Source organism: Pipistrellus kuhlii, unplaced genomic scaffold, assembly GCF_014108245.1.
Source record: "Pipistrellus kuhlii isolate mPipKuh1 unplaced genomic scaffold, mPipKuh1.p scaffold_m20_p_42, whole genome shotgun sequence".
Classification (NCBI taxonomy): domain Eukaryota; kingdom Metazoa; phylum Chordata; class Mammalia; order Chiroptera; family Vespertilionidae; genus Pipistrellus; species Pipistrellus kuhlii.
The window spans coordinates 136,143-155,502 of NW_023425543.1; the positions used below are offsets into that span (position 1 = coordinate 136,143).

The 19,360-nt window shown below is 62.3% G+C and overlaps 2 protein-coding genes across 11 annotated transcripts in view; both read right to left on the reverse strand.

Annotated features, from left to right (window-relative positions):
- Positions 1-9,836: 9,836 nt before the first annotated feature.
- Positions 9,837-11,328, reverse strand: LOC123651269. Its single transcript, XM_045571998.1, has 2 exons — positions 10,721-11,328; positions 9,837-10,670 (listed from the first exon to the last, which is right to left on the reverse strand). The coding sequence occupies exons 1-2, from the start codon at positions 11,326-11,328 to the stop codon at positions 10,058-10,060; spliced, it is 1,221 nt and encodes a 406-aa protein (XP_045427954.1). The 3' UTR covers positions 9,837-10,057.
- Positions 11,329-11,390: 62 nt separating this feature from the next.
- The window catches only part of MEF2A (myocyte enhancer factor 2A), a 33,611-nt gene continuing 25,641 nt past the window's right edge, over positions 11,391-19,360 (reverse strand). For 5 of the 10 annotated variants that reach the window (XM_045571996.1, XM_045571995.1, XM_036411791.2 and 2 more), the window contains 6 exons: positions 19,010-19,069; positions 18,206-18,393; positions 16,843-16,866; positions 14,786-14,912; positions 13,562-13,688; positions 11,391-12,918 (listed from right to left, as the gene is read on the reverse strand). In XM_045571996.1, coding sequence (XP_045427952.1) covers positions 12,579-12,918; positions 13,562-13,688; positions 14,786-14,912; positions 16,843-16,866; positions 18,206-18,393; positions 19,010-19,069 — 866 coding nt within the window. In that variant the 3' untranslated portion in view covers positions 11,391-12,578. The remainder of the gene's footprint in view (positions 12,919-13,561; positions 13,689-14,785; positions 14,913-16,842; positions 16,867-18,205; positions 18,394-19,009; positions 19,070-19,360) is intronic. The other 5 variants (XM_045571997.1, XM_036411793.2, XM_036411794.2 and 2 more) reach the window with 3 other exon arrangements.

Below are 19,360 nucleotides of genomic sequence, written 5' to 3' on the forward strand. Positions count from 1 at the left end.
TCTTTGCATCTATCGGGGGTCCTTTTCAATCCCTTAGATTTCAGCATACAAGTCCGCCGCTCCTTTTGTTAACTGCCCTCCTAAGTCTGCTCTTCTCTTTTGGTGCGATTGTGAGTGTATTCTCAGACTGGCCGCGCTATCTGTGGAATATGTCTTCTGTGACCCGCCCACTCCTCAGGGATTTCTTTCAGATACAGAAGCGTGTCCTCCGCGGCCTCGCTTGACGCGCCTGCTCGCTCTGATCGTTTCTGGTGGATCTGGCGGGGATTCTCTGCGTGTATGACGTCATCTGCCAAAGAGATGGTTTTACTTCTCTATTTCCCATCTACACGGCTTTTGTTCTATTTCCCCGCCTGGCTGCCCCGGCCAGAGCCTCCACCACAACGCTGAATAGAAGTGACAAGAGCAGATAAATCCTTGTGTCGTCAAGACGAGCGCTTTTAGCCTCTCTCCGTTACGTATGATGTGAGCGTGGGGGGTTCCCGTTCCTGTCACACGTGCATCAGGCGGAGAAAGTCCCCTTCGATTCCTAGTGTGTTGGGTGCGTTTATCACGGAACTGGTTTTCGTAACGTTTTCTGTAACCTGATACGCCTCACACGGTTCCATGTTCGCGTGTAGCTCACAGGAGAAAGTATCCATGAGGCCTGTCCCTGCCTGGTCTCGGGGTGGAAGGGGGGAGACAGGGAGGGGGTCCTGGGAACCCAGGGCCAGGCTTACAGGTCAGCATGGGAGAGCCCGGCTGGTGTGGCTCAGCGGTTAGGCATTGACCGGCCGAGGAACCAAGAGGTTATTGATTCCATTCCCGGACAGGGCACATGCCCAGGCTCTGGGCTCTGTCCCCAGCTGCAGGGGGGTGGGCGGGGGGGAATGTAGGAGGCACCTGATCAAGGATTCTCTCTCATCATAGATGTTTCTATTTCTCTCTCCCTCTCCCATCCTCTCTGAAATCCACCCCCACCTTGCAATATCATTGATCCAATATCATTGGGCATTGATTCAATATCATTGGTGCCTGTGGAGTGAGGCGCTCAGGTGACCCACAGCCCATGATAGGTCAGGTGGGAGAGCTGGGGCCCCGCCCCTATCCCGGCCTCAGCCCCGCCCCCAATCCCGACCACGCCCCCAGACCCGGCCTCGGCCCCGCCCCTAGGCCCGAGCCTTGCTCCCTGCAGGTCTGGTGCTGACCAGTCAGGAAGCAGGACTCGCTCTAGAGCCCGCCCCCCGCCGGTTTCATTGGCTGCCCCACCGCTGGGTCCCGCTGGTATTCGCCGCCAATGGGCAGGCGCAGCAGGGCCGGCGGCGCGGGCGACAGCGGCGGTGGGTCCCGGGAGCCGAGGTACCGGGGGGCCTGGGGGGCGGCGGCCGGTCCCGGGAGCCGAGGTACCGGGGGGCTGGGGGGCGGGCGGGGTTCGCTGGGGGGCGGGGCGGGGACGGGCGGCGGGGTGGCTGTGGTCCCGGTCCAGGGCGCTGGGCTTCGCCCGCCCGGCTGGGAGGCTGGGGGGCCGGGGGGCCGGGGGGCCGGGGGCCGGGGAGTCGGGGGGCCGGGAGACCGGGGGGCCGGGGGGCCGGGGGGGCCGGGGGGGCCGGGGGGCCGGGGGGCCGGGGGGCCGGGGGGCCGGGGGGGCCGGGGGGCCGGGGGGGCCGGGGGGCCGGGGAGCCGGGGGGCCGGGGGGCCGGGGGCCGGGGGGCCGGGGGGCCGGGAGGCCGGGGGGCCGGGAGGCCGGGGGGCCGGGAGGCTGGGGGCCGGCCACACTCCTGCCCCCGGAGGGGCGGCGACCACGGCCGACGGGGTCTGGCGCGAGGGGGCTGGGGTTGGAGGTCAGAGGTCGTGCCTTGTGCTCCTCTGGGCCGCAGAGTTTTCTCTCCACGTTCGGGTTTCGGGGAGCCCCGGGCCTGGAGGAAGACTGCGGGGCGAAGAAGAGCCGGAAAAAAAAACCATTTGGAAAAAAGCGGTGTTTTTATTGCTGTCTCTCTCTCTCCCTCCCTCTCTCTCTCTCTCTCTCTCTCTCTCTCTCTCTCTCTCTCTCTCTCTCCCCCCCCTCCCTCCCTCCCTCCCTCCTCTGTTTCCACAAACACACAGTTCGCAGAGCTCCGAGGAGACCCTCCTCGATGGGGCGGAGGGCGGGGGGGCCGCGGGTTGGGATGAACTTGGACTGAACGGGGTTCGGTTTGCAGGCAGGAAGGTGAGGCAGCAGGGCTGACCCAGACCTCCAGGGCCCCGCTCCCACCAGCCAGGCGGCCGTGTGGCCGTGGCCGTGGGGGCCGGGGGCTCTGAGCGGCCAGGAGCGGCCTCCGACAGGCCGGCCCCGGGCTCCAGGTGGAAGCACTTCCCCCCGGGCCTGGGCTCCGCATCAGCGAAAGGAGCCCCAGCTGGTCCCGCCCCCCCAGCAGGTGCACCTCCTCCCTCCCTCTGAGCTCAGGAGGTTCAGGCCTCGGGGCAGCGGGCAGGCAGGCGTGTGCGAGTCCCTCGGTGCTCGCTTTGTCGTCGTTTTCATTTACTTGTTTATTGACTGGTTTTTGGCTGCGTCGCTCTGGCCCTGTCTCGCCGGTGGTCTCTCTCCGGAGCCGCCGGAGCCAGCCCCTCGGCGCCGGGCCCGGTGACCCCGTGTCCCTCCCTCTGTGTCCTCACCGTGAGGACGGTGGCCCAGCGCGGGGAGAGTGCCCGGGGCGGCTGGTCTCCTCGGGGGAAGGTGGTTATTCTGGTGGCTGACGCTCTGCGGCCCGGGCTCTCCAGGGTTTCTCCGTCCGCCTGGGAGCCTTGCTCTGACTCTCCCTCCTTCAGGTGTCTCCGTTCTCTGGCAGGGCCCCCGGGGCTGGCTCCTGGGGGGCCCCCGGGGCTGGTACCTGCGGGGCCCCCATGCCTGGCTCCTGCGGGGCCCCCGGACCTGGCTCCTGCGGGGCCCCCCGGACCTGGCTCCTTCGGGGCCCCCGGGGCTGGCTCCTGCGGGGCCCCCGGGGCTGGCACCTTCGGGGCCCCCATGCCTGGCTCCTGCGGGGCCCCCGGGCCTGGCTCCTGGGGGGCCCCCGGGCCTGGCTCCTGGGGGGCCCCCGGGCCTGGCTCCTGCGGGGCCCCCATGCCTGGCTCCTGCGGGGCCCCCATGCCTGGCTCCTGCGGGGCCCCCATGCCTGGCTCCTGCGGGGCCCCCGGGGCTGGCACCTTCGGGGCCCCCATGCCTGGCTCCTGCGGGGCCCCCGGGCCTGGCTCCTGCGGGGCCCCCATGCCTGGCTCCTGCGGGGCCCCCGGGGCTGGCTCCTGGGGGGCCCCCGGGCCTGGCTCCTGCGGGGCCCCCATGCCTGGCACCTGCGGGGCCCCCGGGGCCGGGCTCCTGCGGGGCCCCCATGCCTGGCTCCTGTGGGGCCCCCGGGGCTGCCTCCGGCGGGGCCCCCGGGGCCGGGCTCCTGCGGGGCCCCCGGGGCTGGGCACCTGCGGGGCCCCCGGGGCTGGCTCCTGCGGGGCCCCCGGGCCTGGCACCTGCGGGGCCCCCGGGGCTGGCTCCTGCGGGGCCCCCATGCCTGGCACCTGCGGGGCCCCCGGGGCTGGCACCTGCGGGACCCCCGGGCCTGGCTCCTGCGGGACCCCCGGGCCTGGCTCCTGTGGGGCCCCCGGGCCTGGCTCCTGCGGGGCCCCCATGCCTGGCTCCTGCGGGGCCCCCGGGCCTGGCACCTGCGGGGCCCCCGGGGCTGGCACCTGCGGGACCCCCGGGCCTGGCTCCTGCGGGACCCCCGGGCCTGGCTCCTGCGGGGCCCCCGGGCCTGGCTCCTGCGGGGCCCCCATGCCTGGCTCCTGCGGGGCCCCCGGGCCTGGCACCTGCGGGGCCCCCGGGCCTGGCACCTGCGGGGCCCCCGGGCCTGGCACCTGCGGGGCCCCCGGGCCTGGCACCTGCGGGGCCCCCGGGCCTGGCACCTGCGGGGCCCCCGGGGCTGGCACCTGCGGGGCCCCCATGCCTGGCTCCTGCGGGACCCCCATGCCTGGCACCTGCGGGGCCCCCGGGCCTGGCACCTGCGGGGCCCCCGGGCCTGGCTCCTGCGGGACCCCCGGGGCTGGCTCCTGCGGGGCCCCCATGCCTGGCTCCTGCGGGGCCCCCATGCCTGGCTCCTGCGGGGGCCCCCGGGCCCGGCTCCTGCGGGGGCCCCCGGGCCCGGCTCCTGCGGGGGCCCCCGGGCCTGGCTCCTGCGGGGGCCCCCGGGCCTGGCTCCTGCGGGGCCCCCGGGGCTGGCACCTTCGGGGCCCCCATGCCTGGCTCCTGCGGGGCCCCCGGGCCTGGCTCCTGCGGGGCCCCCGGGGCTGGCACCTGCGGGGCCCCCGGGCCTGGCTCCTGCGGGGGCCCCCGGGCCTGGCTCCTGCGGGGCCCCCGGGGCTGGCTCCTGCGGGGCCCCCGGGCCTGGCTCCTGCGGGGCCCCCGGGGCCGGCACCTGTTGATGTGGCGGCATCTCCAGGGGAGACAGACAGGTGGTCCCCGGGGTGGTGTGTGGGTGCGGAATTGTGTTGAAATGTACGGGTGTGAGTCTAAGCCGCTGGGGCTGTGCGTGTGTGCGGGTTGAGGAGCCTGAGAACCTGAGTGCATCTGTGGGTGACCCCGGACACAGTGAGGTGCTGAGGCCTGGGGGGGGGGAGGAACAACTATAATAATCTGAACGATAAGGGTTTATTTTCTAAAAATAGAAGGGGCCCATGGGGGGACCGGGGACAGTTGTCGTACTTTCAGCAATGAAGATCCACAAGTAAAGCCGGAGTCCTTATGTCCTTCCACGTACGCCCAGGCGTGGGGTTGCTGGGTCGTACGGCGGTTCCGTTTTTCGTTCTCTTTCCCGAGGAACCTCCATGGGTTTCGGTGGCAGCTGTACCGGTTCACAGTCGCGTTCCCCACACCCTGGCTCTCGCTCTCGCTCTGTCTGGGGCGGCCATTCCGAGGGCCCGCGGGCGCCTCACTGGGGGTCAGGTCCTTCCCATTTTTACGTCGTTTTCTGTTGTTCTGTTTCTCCGCTGTGGAGTGTGTGGGTTCTTCATGCACTTTGCATGTTAAGCTCTTGTTACACAGAATGCCCTCCCATCCCATGAGCCGTGTCATTTTGGTGGCGGTTCCCTTGGCCGTGTGGAAGCTGGTGGGGGGTGCTGTCCCGCTCGGTCCCGTGTGCCGGCTGCCGTTCTTACCTCTGCCCCCGCCGGCCAGGGTCAGGGGGCTCGCTGCCGGCTCTGCCGTGAGCTGTGTGGTTCTCAGTCTTACGTCCCCGGCTTTCATCCATTCTGAGTTAATGGTTGTGAGAAGTGTAAGATGGGGTTCGACTTCTATTTATGTATTTAATAGAGGGCGGGGGGCGGGGGGGGCCGTGGCCCTCAGCCCAGACTGCACCCTCTCCAATCCGGGACAGCCCTCTCACAACCCAGGACTGCTGGCTCCCAACTGCACACCTGCCTGCCTTCCTGACTGCCCCTAACCGCTTCTGCCTGCCAGCCTGATCACCCCCTAACCACTCCCCTGCCAGCCTGATTGCCCCTAACCGCTTCTACCTGCCAGCCTGATCACCCCCTAATCACTCCCCTGCCAGCCTGATTGCCCCTAACCACTCTGCCTACTAGCCTGATCACCCCTAATCATTCCCCTGCCAGCCTGATTGCCCCTAACCACTCTGCCTGCTAGCCTGATCACCCCCGGCCTAAACACTCTGCCTGCCAGCCTGATCACCCCATAATCATTCCCCTGCCAGCCTGATTGCCCCTAACCACTCTGCTAGCCTGATTGCCCCTAACCACTCTGCCTGCTAGCCTGATCACCCCCGGCCTAACCACTCTGCCTGCCAGCCTGATCACCCCATAATCATTCCCCTGCCAGCCTGATTGCCCCTAACCACCTCTGCCTGCCAGCCTGATCACCCCCTAATCACTCCCCTGCCAGCCTGATTGCCCCTAACCGCTTCTGCCTGCCAGCCTGATCACCCCTAATCACTCCCCTGCCAGCCTGATTGCCCCTAACCACTCTGCCTGCTAGCCTGATTGCCCCCTAACCACTCTGCCAGCTAGCCTGATCACCCCCTAATCACTCCCCTGCCAGCCTGATTGCCCCTAACCACTCTGCCTGCCAGCCTGATCACCCCATAATCATTCCCCTGCCAGCCTGATTGCCCCTAACCACTCTGCCTGCCAGCCTGATCACCCCCTAATCACTCCCCTGCCAGCCTGATTGCCCCTAACCACTCTGCCTACTAGCCTGATAACCCCTAACCATTCCCCTGCCAGCCTGATTGCCCCTAACCACTCTGCCTGCTAGCCTGATTGCCCCCTAACCACTCTGCCAGCTAGCCTGATCACCCCCTAATCACTCCCCTGCCAGCCTGATTGCCCCTAACCACTCTGCCTGCTAGCCTGATCACCCCTAACCACTCCCCTGCCAGCCTGATTGCCCCTAACCACTCTGCCTGCTAGCCTGATTGCCCCCTAACCACTCTGCCAGCTAGCCTGATCACCCCCTAATCACTCCCCTGCCAGCCTGATTGCCCCTAACCACTTCTGCCTGCCAGCCTGATTGCCCCCTAATCACTCCCCTGCCAGCCTGATTGCCCCTAACCACTTCTGCCTGCCAGCCTGATCACCCCATAATCATTCCCCTGCCAGCCTGATCACCCCTAACCACTTCTGCCTGCCAGCCTGATCACCCCCTAACCACTCCCCTGCTAGTGTATTTGCTCCTAACTGCCCTCCCCTGCAGGCCTGAGTCCCTCCCAACTGCCCTTCCTTGCAGGCCCAGTCCCCCCAAACTTCCCTCCTCTGCCGGCTTGGTCACCCCTAACTGCCCTCCCCTGCAGGCTTGATCACCCCCAACTGCTCCCTTGCAGGCCTGGTCCCTCCCTACTGCCCTCCCCTGCTGACCTGATTGCCCACAACTGCCCTCCCTTGCAGGCCTGGTCCCTCCCAACTGCCCTCCCCTGCTGGCCATCTTGTGTCCACATGGGGGCAGCCATCTTATGTGTTGGAGTGATGGTCAATTTGCATATTATTATTTTATTAGATAGGATTTGCTACTTACAAGAGTCATTTTAATATAAACATTGGACATAAAATTAATCAGTATAATATGACGTTCCAGTCCTTTGCATAAAGGAAAAGCAGTGACTAATGTTGAATGAAGGAATGAAGGAATGAGCTAAATTGCTCTTCACTCTCTTTGAAGTCCCAGAAGCAGGCCATTGCTGGAGAGTGGACAGCTTGCCCCTTGCCCCTCCCCCTTTCCCGTGCCTTCTCACTGGGTCCCTTGCCGTTCACTTGAGGTCACAAGACTGGGGTGATGTGTATACATAGACACGTACATAAGGTTGTCATCTGGCCCTGGCCCATGTGGCTCAGTGGTTAGAGTGCTGGCCCTCCCACTGACAGGTGGAGGGAATGATTCCTGGTATAGGTCACCTACCTGGCTTGTGCATCTGCTTGGTTTGCAGGAGGCAGCCACTTGATGGTCTTTCTCACATTGATATTTCTCTCTCTCTCTGTCTCTCCCCTCCACTCTCTCCCCCTCTGCTTCCTCCAAAAAGCAACAGAAAGTACCCTCAGGTGCGGATTACAACAGCAACTGCCATCTTCAAGCAGAAGCCACTTCTTTTCCAAAACGATGCTTCTCATCTCTCTCTCTGGCCCGTGCGCTCTGGGCCGGCGGCCGGAGGCAGGGGTGAGCGGGGGGCCCCCGGCCTCCCTCCGCCGGGAAGCGGTAGGACTCCCCTCGGGTCTGGACCGTGGACGGCCGTGAATTCTGTCCGGTCCTCCCCTGCCCGGCCGAGCTGACGAGGAGGCGGCGTGTCCCCGCCACCCTCTGGGATGTCCGGCCGGAGCCGAGGGTGGGCCTCGGGAACAAAGCCCCCCCCCCCCCCCCGTGGGCGGTGAACGGCCCTCTGGCCGTGCGGCTGAGCCGGGGCCGCTGTGATTGCGTGGAGGCGGCCTGCGCTCTGCGCATAGCATCCTCCTCTGGCCTCGCGAGGGGAGCCTGGGGGTGCCCCCTCCTGACGCTCACGCTCCTGAGCGTCCCATCTCCTGGCGCTGCGCTGGGTCCGCTCGGGGCCTGAGCCCAGGGGTGGCCCGTCGGACCCGGGCTGCCCCACTTGGGGGTGTTAATTCACAGCAGCGCCTTAGAGCCTTCTATGTCCAGGCATCAGTTCTGATATTTTTAGTTTGAAGATTTATCCATCTTGGTCATCTTTTTGGTAAAAAAAAAAAAAAAAAAAAACACAAAAAAACAGCTCAGCCCTGGCCGGTGTGGCTCAGTGGATAGAATGTGGGTTGAAGGGTCCCTGGTTCTGTGTCAGGGTTACACACCCGGCGGTGGGGTCAGGCCACAGCGGGGGTGGCGGGGGGTGAGGGGAGGCGTGAGGCACGGAGCCATGGCGGTGCCGGGTATAACCCACAGACCAAAACGGGGCCCGCTGCAGTCACAGCAGGCGGGGGCGCGGGGGGCGGGGGGCGGGGACGGCCGATGAGTGAATGTCGGGGGCCCGTGGAGATGCTGTCCTGCGGGGGTGAGCGTGCGGGCACCTGTCTGTCTCAGCGAGTCCCCGGGACTCGTCAGGCCCCAGGGGCGGCGGTGACTCGGGGAGGAGCCCAGTGGACACAGGGAGCGGGCGGTCAGGGCACCCGGCACCCAGCAGCCCGTTCCATCCCGGAGCACCCGGCACACCCCGCTCGGGGCCGCGGGCCACGGTGCCCGCCCTCTGCCCGCTGGGGGCCCCGGGTGTTGCTGGAGGTGCTGTGGGTCCGGGAGGGTGAGCACCGGGAAGTGAGGTGACACTGATGTGTCAACTCTTACTTTCCCAATTTTCTTGTTTTTGTTTATTCATTTAAAAGAGGTGCAGGGGGTGGCAGGGTGACACAGGAAGCAGTTGGTGAGCTGAGGGGGTGGGGCCCGGGGGCAGCCTGCTCACCCGCTGCCTGGTGGCCCCCCGTCCCCCCTCCCCCCGGAGCCCCTCCCCGTGGGAGGTGGGGACACCGAGCGGCCGGGCCCCCCAGCAGTCACTCTCCTGGCTGACGGCTGAGGAACGGGGGCACTGAGTAGCTGCAGGTGGGGTTCGGGGTTCGAGTGCCTCTAGCCACAGGGCTCAACCAGCTTTCAAACCCCCAGCCCCACGGCAGCCGGCAGGGACACAGCAGGGAGAGGGAGCTGTGCCTGAGGGACCGGGAGGTGCAGGGAGGCTGGTACACGGAGGGGAGGCCCTGCACCCCAGCCCTTTACGGGACGGCCTCCTGAGGAGCTGCCCGGCCCCGGCCGTGCTGGGTGCGCATTGGGGGTAAAACCACTGAGAGGAGTGGGATCTGCCCCCCCTATCCGCCCGCCCGCAGACAGGGCGGAGCCGCAGGCGGCAGGGTGAGCGGTGGCTGCGGTGCGAAGGCCTCGGGGCAGGGACCAGCCTGGGGACCGCAGGAAGGGGACAGACGGGGACGGGGACAGACAGCAGGATGGGGACAGACAGTGGGACGGGGACAAACAGCAGGATGGGGACAGACAGTGGGACGGGGACAGCAGGATGGGGACAGACAGCGGGACGGGGACAGGGGGCGGGGACGGACAGCGGGACGGGGACAGCAGGATGGGGACAGACAGCGGGACGGGGACGGACAGCGGGACGGGGACAGACAGCAGGACGGGGACGGACAGTGGGATGGGGACGGACAGCGGGACGGGGACAGACAGCAGGACGGGGACGGACAGTGGGATGGGGACGGACAGCGGGACAGGGACAGGGGGACGGACAGCGGGACGGGGACGGACAGCGGGACGGGGATAGGACAGCGGGACGGCGGTGGGTGCGTGCGTGCGGGAGACACAGTTACCACAGCCTCGGCAGCCGCGCCGTTGGTAAAAAGTTCACTATCGTGTTTATTGTCGGAAGAAAAGACACGCCAGGGAAGAGGATTAACTTATCTTTCATCGCGAGGGTGGCAACAAAGTCCAGCTTGTGCCGCCAATCGGTTCACATGACCCAGCCGCGTACAGCTCCGTGTGCAGGGACCACAGACAGGCAAGGACACAGATGGATCTCGTACAAAAGCCGGCGTGAACAGGGCGGAGCGAGGGAGTCTACAGAGGGGCGCGCTCGTTCGTCAGTCCTGTCCCGTCCCGTCCCCGTCCCCAGGCTCCAGCCGGAGCCCCCGCTCCCCGCGTCTGCGGAAATCGGATGGATGCTCGGGTGGTTGGGGGGGGGGGGGATGATGGTGAAACATTCACAAACCCTGACTTAGAGTCTAATACGGTGGACGTGCGAGGCCTCGAGATGGCGTTTGGGGGGCCGGGTGACGTATGGGGGGTCCTGAGGGAGGTGCCGTGCACGCTGAGCTCTGTCAGTGTTTGGAGTAAAAGATCCTCGGGAAGGGAGGCGAGTTTTCGCGTGATGGTGATGGGGTCGTACAAAACCCGCGCGTCTGGCAGGTGAGAAATGGAGGTGCTGGCGACCCCGCTAGTGTCCCGCCCAGCCGGGGTGGCGCCATGGGGGGAGTGGCATGTGCCCCCGTCACGCGTGCGGGCGAGGGGTAACAGTCTAGATTCAGTTCCTGGAAGCCCGGCCCCGCCCCGGTCGGAGGGGGTGCGGGTGCGGGTGGTGGCGGTGTGGGGACAGCGGGCGCTGCCGAACCTGCATAGGAGGGAGGACTGTCGTACAGTGGGAAAGCCATCTCTAAGGCACACAGACAGTGAGGGGCCCCCACCCCCGGTGCGGCAGGAGGTCACGGGCACGCAGAGCGGGAGGGGGGCCCACGGCCGCCTGGGGGTGCAGGGGGGGGAGGCCTGTCTGGTCTCCATTGGGGCCGTGAGGGCGGGCCTGTGAGGACGTTACAGGAAAAGGAATCCTCTCCGGGTGAGCCGTGTGTAGAGGGAGCCTCGCTCCCTCTTTGGCCTCGGACAAGGTGAAGGCCGAGCGGACTTGGGAGGCCGGGCGCCCCGTGTCGGCCAGAGAGCCGGACGCACGTCGGGGGTAAACAAAACGCAGCACAAACTCGGCAGCTGCCCCTGGCAAAGGTGAAGTAGAAAATAGCAGCGTGTTTGAGCCCTCGTTTTGAGTTTCTCAGGAGAAGTAGTATAGTATTGAAAACATGGGTAGATATACGTACTTCACAGGGCATGGAGTTTTGTTCACGGCAGCACCCCGGGAGGTGAGCCTGGGAGCCCCACTCCCTCCTGTGAGGTAAGGCTGTGGGGGCACTGACCTCAGGGTGGCGGGTCCCCCCAGGAGTGGCGTCTCCATGACCAGCCACGTCCTCCCACTCGGGAGGGTCCCGAGAGAGGACCCTGCCCCCGGGCGCCTCCCTCCCCCCGTTTCCCACGTGGGGCGCCTCTGGGCACACCGAGTTTGCCATTTTCTCTCCAATCAGGTCAGCTTTTTCTACTACATTTTTTTCCTCACAAAAGGCAAGTTTTCAAGGATGCCTTGTAAAACTTGTTACAGCACATTGTTTATGCAGGATGAACTTAACACCAGTTTTTTGCCACTTTGCTATTTATGTACACATATAAAATAGAGCAGGATGCTCACCCCACACAGCACACACACCACCGGGAGGGACGCCCGCACAGTCCCGCAGAGACTGGCTGGCAATTCACACCCAAAGTACAGGATATTAACAAAATAGGAAATATCAAACAGTGAGTACTCTACTTAAGGATCTCGCCTTTCCCCCAAATTGGCGGCAAATCCACAAAAATAGACTTTTTTTAATCTGGTGACCATACAATACATAGGTACTTACATCGAAGGTGATAATATATTTAAGATGCTATGTACAGAAAGTTTGGCTCAACTTTTAATTTATAGATAGCATAATAAGTGTTCATGGCTTTTTTCCCCCCAAGGTTCTGTTCGCAAGATATTTTCCCCCCTTTAGAATAAAACTTAAAAAGTTAAAACAAGATAATAAAGCTATTCTCAAAAAAAAACAAAAAAAATTAAACATACAGCTTTGGCTTATATAAATAATTCATAGCAGAATGTTTTCAAAAGTAGTGAATAATTTCATATATAGTCATCAATTCATAAGGGCGTTCTCTCTCATATAAAATATACACGAGCTAAAATCGTCTCTTTAACGTCAGGGTGCGGCTGTAGAGGACTCCGCCCCGTCCCTCTGATAACTTAATATATTACTTTGCTGGGTCGGCTCTACCTCTAGGCGGGGGCGTGGGGCCTCATGCGGCTGCTAGTCTCTCACTACGTTCGCTTCTCGGCCCGGTGCCTGTGCGTGCACCGCGTGCGTGCGGGCGGGCGGGCAGCCCCCGGCGCCCTGGCAGGCCATGCGGGAGTGGGCTCTATGTACAGTATTGCTTCCTGGTCCCGCGCGGCTGTCTACAAAGCGGTTCTCACGTTTCTCTGCAAAACCCGCTTAGGAAACGGGGCCCGGAGGCTGGGCGGCTGCCCACGGGCCACGCCTGCAGACGGACAGGCCGGCAGGGAGGGCCCGATTCTGTCTGCCACACACACCCACACACACACGCACACCATACATACATACGTGACGGACAGCTATGTATGTATGTACATATAAATAGCGTTACCTCCTGTCCTGACCCTGCGGGCAGGCAGTGCTCTGCGGTCACACGGCCGCCTCGGGGCCTAGGTCACCCATGTGTCCATGCGCATGCGCTTCACGGACGGGCTCTCTCTGTCCTCGGGGTTGGGGGGCCGGCCCAGCGCCACCGGGGAGTGGAAGTCCGCCCGCGGGTCCTCCCGGTCGCTGCCGTCGTAGGAGCTGCTGGAGCTGCTCAGGCTGTCCACAGGGGAGCGCCCCACTTCCTGCCGGGGCTGCGCGGGGGGCTGGGCGGGCGGCGGCGGCTGCTGCTGGAAGCCCGAGGGCGTCACGCGGTCCCGAGGCGGCGAGACAGGCTCCGACTTGATGCTGACGTTCTGGTTGGTGGTGGAGAGGCTGGAGCCCTGGGAGAGCTGCGCGCCGGGCCTGCAGGGACGGGTCAGCGGGTCCTGGGCGTGCGGCCCCGGGGTAAGCCGCCCCCTCCCCTGAGCAGCTTCAGGCGGGGGAGGCTGCCAGACCGCAGGGGGAACAGGCCCCGTCCCCCCACCGGCTATTCCTAGGTGTCCCTCCAGGAGGCAGAGCGCAGGCCCGGGGCCACGGAGGGCTCTGCTACGCCACCCTAGCTGCTCCCCGGCCTCCCGTCCTGCTGGTTCTGCTCCTCCTGTGCGTGAAGTCTGCTCCCGGGGCAGCCTGTCCCCTCCAGCGGGGGGAGTGTCTGACAGGTGCTTGTGTGGGAAACAGCTGAAGGACCTGCCCAGGAGCAGGCTCTCTTGGTGAGGCTTCCTGTGTCTGTGTGTGGGTGTGTGTGTCTGCTCGACACCCGTCCTCTCATCCTCCCCTGGGACCGCGAGCCCAGGCCTGTCTGTGGTGGAGGGAGGGTGTGGCGAGGGGGAGGCGGGGGGTGCGTGGTGCCGTCCTAGACCACAGCCTGGCTGCCTGAACCTCCTCAGGGAGCGCCTCTGCGCGCAGCCTCCCAGCCCGCACAGGGTTTTCCTCCAAACCCTGGCGCCTGATCACTGGGGGCGGGAGGACGGAGGCCAGGGAGCGGGGGGAGGCGGCGGGTACTCACACCAGGGAGCTGAGCGCGGCCGGGCCCAGGTGGTGCTGCTGCCAGGCGGACACGGGGCCCAGGGACAGCATGCCCGGCGAGTTGAAGCCCTGCAGGGCCGACAGGTCCGCACTGGTCAGCGAGTAATCTGCAAGAGAGGGCGCTGGTGGGCACGGTGGTCCGGTCCTCGTTTCTGGACACGGGGGCTTACCGGCCTCGCTGCTTCCAGGATCCGGGGTCGTGTCAGTAAGGAGCTCCCGTGTTTGCCAAATGGTCAGTTTATAACGTCACAAAAAGTGGAGATGCTTGTCAATCGCCCAAGGCTGTTGCTAGGCAACTTATTTTAAATGCTCCCCTCCCTGTCCTTCCCGCCACTAGCATCCTAAACACAGACACCTCCAGCTCCTGCACACGTCCCTGTCCACTCATCTCAGGGAGGCAGGGCCAGCTCCCTGGGCAGCCACACGTCGCTGCACAGCTCACCCCTCTGCTACAGGCTGCCATCACCCTCAAGAGCAAGTGCACGGCTCCCGTTTCCCCTCTGACAGCCACGCCGCCCACCCCTGCTGGACTGTCCTCTGCGATGTCCGCGCCTCATCTCCTCCACGCCTGCGCCTCTGCTCCTTACCCAGCGGCTTTCATCTCGCTGCTCCAGCCCAACCCGGGGGTCACCCTTGACCCTTCTCTCCCAAGTCTGGCCCATGTGGCCTTGTTCAACCCCCCCGCCACACACACACACCCACACACACACACACAGTGACCACAACAGCTAGGACACCTCCCTGCGGAGAGCCCCAGCGCCCTCCGGCCCGGGCCACGCCCTCCTTCAGCCAGAGCGGGACGGAACGACTATAACGCTCATTCCCCCAGGGACCCTCCGTTCCCGTTCCCCACGCCCGCCCTCCTCCAGGCAGGCCTGCGGGGAACACTCGGTGTCTGGTCCACCCCCGGCCCCAGGTCAGCCCAGCTCCACTCACCCCGCCGGCCCTGCAGTCCCAGCTCTAAGTGGTGGCCCCCCAGTTCCCAGCACAGGGCTGTGCTGCCTGGCTCAGCATCCCAAAGCCGGGATGAGCCCCCTTTCCCGCCCACACTGGAAACCGTAGTGACGTTTCCCAGCCGCACCGTTTCAAGTGGCTTCTGTTCTAAGAAGCGAGTCTCAGAAGCTGGCAGGCGTGTACGTCCATAAACGTGTGTGACAGTCACAGACGCACAGGCGGTGACAGAGCGAAGGCGTGCGCCGCTTACCCGTGTTGTAGGCGGTGGGCATGGCCGAGTACACGAGCCCCTGGGGGGGCAGGCTGGGCGTCGTCACGGACACCACGGGGGTGGCGAGGGGCTGGGAGGCCTGCGAGCTGCCGATCCGCTGCGCGCTCTGCGGGAGGGGGGGGGGGTCGTCAAGAGGACAGGCTTTGCAGCCATGGTTCAGGCCCCTCGCCTCTCACCCAGGGCTGCCGGCTGCTGGCCTGGCACCGTGAGCAACGCCATCAAACACCAACGGCTTAAGTACCAGGCCGGCCGGGGAACCAAGTTCCTGGCCCAGGACCAGCCCTCCCCGCCAGGCCTGGGCCTGCAGCCGGAGTGCGGTATATTGTAGGTCTGTGACCCGAACATGGGTCTCTCGCTGAGGACCCAATCTCAGCTCTCTTCCTGGTTTGTATTTCCTGTATGACCTTCAGGCAGAGAATGTGGGTCCATTGCCCGGGTTTGGTCCCGGACCCGCCAGCTCACAAGCACCGGGAACCATCCCCCCCCCCCCCCCCAGCAGAACCTGTGGTCCGAGGTCCCACAGGACTGGGGTCCGGGCCAGGCCCCAGGCTGGCAGGAGGTACAGCTGGTCTAGAATTGGGGTGTTGGGCCGAAACCAGTTTGGCTCAATGGATAGAGCGTTGGTTTGGGGACTGAAAGGTCCCAGGTTTGATTCCAGTCAAGGGCATGTGCCTTGGTTGAGGGCACATCCCCAGTAAGGTGTGTGCAAGAGGCAACTGATTGATGACTCTCTCTCATCAATGTTTCTAACTATCTCTCTCCCTTCTCTGTACAAAATCAATGATATACATAATTAAAAAAAATAGAATTGGGATGTTGGGCCTGGCTTCAGGACACCTCCTTCCTCACTTTTAGGTCAAAGCCATCATGATTCTATCCCAAGTTCAAACTACATACTACATTTCAACATATGGTGTTTGGCGCTGTGACTTCCAGAACCACTAGAGGGCGACGTATTCCTGGCTAATCCACAAAGACACATTCATGACAACTTCAGGGTAAACAGTGACATCTAGTCTAATATAAATTATTTTCTCTCGAATTGTAAACTTCCATTTGTAATCATTACTGTATCGTTAAGTATTTTCCCGATAGATAATCCAAATCTGCACGTAACATAATCCGTCACAGTGACAGCTAACGAGTGGATGGAAGTTAACCAATACGAACCACATCCAAATCTACGAGCAGTCACCAAGTTCAATAAAGAATGAGCCCTGTTTTAAAATAAACTAATAGTGCAAAACACGCCAGCATGCACACACAACCCTCCCCCATACACACACACACGTGTGTAAATAAAACCTTTTAAGAGATGGCACTCCACATGCATTCATGCAGACCCCCGTCTGTGCTAAAAATGAAACATTTTCAATACTTCATTCCCCTTAAAGTCCTAATTAGCAGCTGACTTTGAATTTGATCACTTCTGTGAGGTTTGAGTTTTAGTTTGCAAAGAAAAAACCTTAACTGAAAGTTATTTTTAATCCAGCTTAATTTCTAGAAGAAAAGCCAATAGAAATGATGTTTTGGAAAAGGTATTAACAGCTACTTTGTTTTGGGAATGAAAAGCGTTCTGCTAGAAAGCAGTAAGCCTGTCTGTGGCCACTGATGGGGATCCCTCTGGCGCACGGAGCGAGCCAGCTCTGCAGAAGGTGACCTCACCAGCAGTGACGTCACCATCTTGAGAGAAACAACACAGCCATGTGCTACACCATGAAGGTGAGGTCATCGTCTAAGTATATGCCAGTAACTTGGGAGCTAGGCAGGGCGTTTTGCATCTTTCCTTAAAAGCTGGGACAACTGTCTCTGGTCACCGACAGCTACTGTTGATTCCAATGTTCCCTCCAGCGAACAGAATGGATCAATGACAGTAAACTAGACGCCCATCACAGCAGGCTGGCTTAGTTATTTAGTGTTTCTATCGTGTTTGGTAACAAGAAGAAATCTGTGTAGCAAAGGGAACACTGGTTGTTAAACATCGAGTTAGTACTTTCCACATCTTTTCACGTCACTGTGACAGATACCCCACTCACCAGCTCCAACTCCTCTTCCTCCGACTGCGCGGCACAGAGAGGGAGAAGAGAGGCATTAGCGGACTCAGGAGGGGCTTCAGGGAAACATGGGACACGGGGTGCAGGACTCCCCCGAGATCTGCACACGGGGCCGCACAGGTGACTTACTGTCCGTGCTGTGGCCGCCCTGCTCGGGGAGGGGCTCCAAGGCCTCTCCCCAGCTCCACCCACCCTCTGGCTGCACCGGCCGCGGGGTTCAGTGGCGTCTCCGGATGAAAAGTCCTTTGCTTAGGACAGTGGTCAGCAACCTGTGACTCACGAGCCACATGCGGCTCTTTGGCCCCTTGAGTGCGGCTGGGCGTTAGAACCACTTCTTCAAACAGACTCGCCCAGGCCCGAAGCTTCAATCGCACTGTACATGCACCCACATGGGGTATTTGTGGAAGGGCCACACTCCAGGGCCAGAGGGCCGCATGTGGCTCGTCGCCGCGTTTGCCGACCGTTTAGGACTCCCCATCTGGGCCTGGCTCTTCCGTACTAACCTCCCCTGCTTCCTCCCCCAGCCCAGGCCGGGGCCGGGAGAACGGCTAACGCACAGGACATGTGGGAGCCCGGCGTGAGCGCCCACTGCACAGTGCCTGCCGGGCGCTGGCAGCATCTCCTTAAGGAACTCAGGCTGAGGGAGCCCGCGCTGCCCGCCCAGAGGCCCCCCGGAGCCGCTGGGAAGCTGTGTGAGGGCGTCCCCTACAGGCCAGGGGCAGGCCCGCTCTGCTCCCAGCCACAGGCTGCGGAGACAGCGAGGCTGGGACGACGCAGACACGGCCAGCAGCCAGGCCAGAGACTGTATTCTTACAGGCTCACAGGGGAAGGTTTTTGAGAAATAATAAACTTACTTGCAAAATAACTCATTCGCGTTTTTATGCATTCTTCCCTGTTCCACACAGTTCCCCGTGGAGTGCAGTTTTCTAACAGATAACAGCTTCCTCACGGAAAGCAGGCCCAGAGGAGAAAGACCCTCCCTGTTCAGCTTTCATTTTAAATAACCACTCTGGCTCTCCAGACTCTGATTTCTGTGTATGCTCACTTCCCATGGACATAATCATTAGGAACAAGTTAGATTCTAGGAAAGTACGAACATTTCAAAAGAAAACAGACAGCCCAGGACGATACGGCTGTGACCGAGCATCCAGTCCCTGGTGGCAGGCTCCATCCCCAGAAGGGGGTGTGCAGGAGGCAACCTATCAGTGATTCTCATCATGGATGTTTCCCTCTCTCTACCCCTCTCCCTTCCTCCGACATCAATAAAAACATACGTTTAAAAGGAAACACAGCCCGGAGTGCGTTGGACACGCGCTCTGAGGAAGGAGACGAGGAGGTGACGTACCAGGGGGGGCATCATGCCCTTGCTGGACGGAGGGATGACGACCCGCAGGTCCGGCTTCCGGCTGTTCATGCCCAGGCTGCCGCCACCTGGAGGGGGGGGAGACTTTGTAGGCATCACTTTGCCTAAGCTATTCGCACCCGTGGCTCCAATTACATTTGGAGAAGCTCTTGAGTTTACAAAGCTGTTGCCTGGAAGAGAGAAACATCCCTCATTACCAAACACAGCCATTCACGGACTGGGTGCGAGTCTGAAGCAAGCGTCCCCAGTTCTGATTTCAGGCGAGTTCTGCAAGGCAACGCATTAGCAGCTCCCCGTGTACCTTTAATGTTTTTAAATAAGCAGAAGAGGTTGGCCCAAGCGTGAAACAGATATGACGCTTAAGCTCCATGGACTACTGTATCTCACAAACTAGAACATTTGGAATATTTTTACAAAATATTCCAGAAATGTACATGGAACCACAAAAGACCACGAGTAGCCATAGCAATCCAGAGAAAGAAAACAAAGGCAGAGGTGTCTCGCTACCTGGCATCAAACTACGATACAAAGCTATAGGAATCCAAACAGCATGGCACTGGTGTAACACCTGACATGTGGGCAAATGGGATAGGAGAGACCCCCCGCCCCCCAAAAGAAAACACTGCGTCTATGTGGTCAAACATAGCAAAGGAGGCAAGCACACACAATCGAGTGAAGACAGTCCACTTGGGAAAAGCCGCTCCCTCGGCCCCCTTCCCTCCTCCTCAGCAGAGGCCCGTGGGGGGGGGGGGCATTCCCTCCAATGCACCCGCAGGACGCACTCACCGACGGGGCTGCTCCCAGCTCCATTGGGCACCGTGAGGTCCGCCGAGCTCAGCATCCCACCTGGGGGGGAGCGGACAGGGAGGAGGAGCTGGCACCGCCTCCGCGGAGGAAGAAGTGCACAGAGTGTCCGCCCTCCACGCCCAGGACCCCAGCCCCGCCGAACTTGGCCCTGACAGGTAACCCACGTGGGTTAGGTTACCAGCCGTCCCGTAAGTAAGGATACAAAATAACCACCGCCACAGTGAAAGCACAAACAATGTAACTAGCGCAGTAATTAATACATGACCGGGCAACTGGGTCAGGCCAGACAGTGCTCGCTGCGGGGGGACAGTGCTCAGGGGGCAATACAGA

Coding starts and splice junctions, on each gene's coding strand:
- LOC123651269 (XM_045571998.1), bottom strand. CDS start 11,328: ATGGCAAACTCGGTGTGCCCAGAGGCGCCCCACGTGGGAAACGGGGGG. Junction 10,671..10,720: donor CCAGGCGGCCGTGGGCCCCC/CTCCCGCTCTGC, acceptor GGGTGGGGGCCC/CTCACTGTCTGTGTGCCTTA.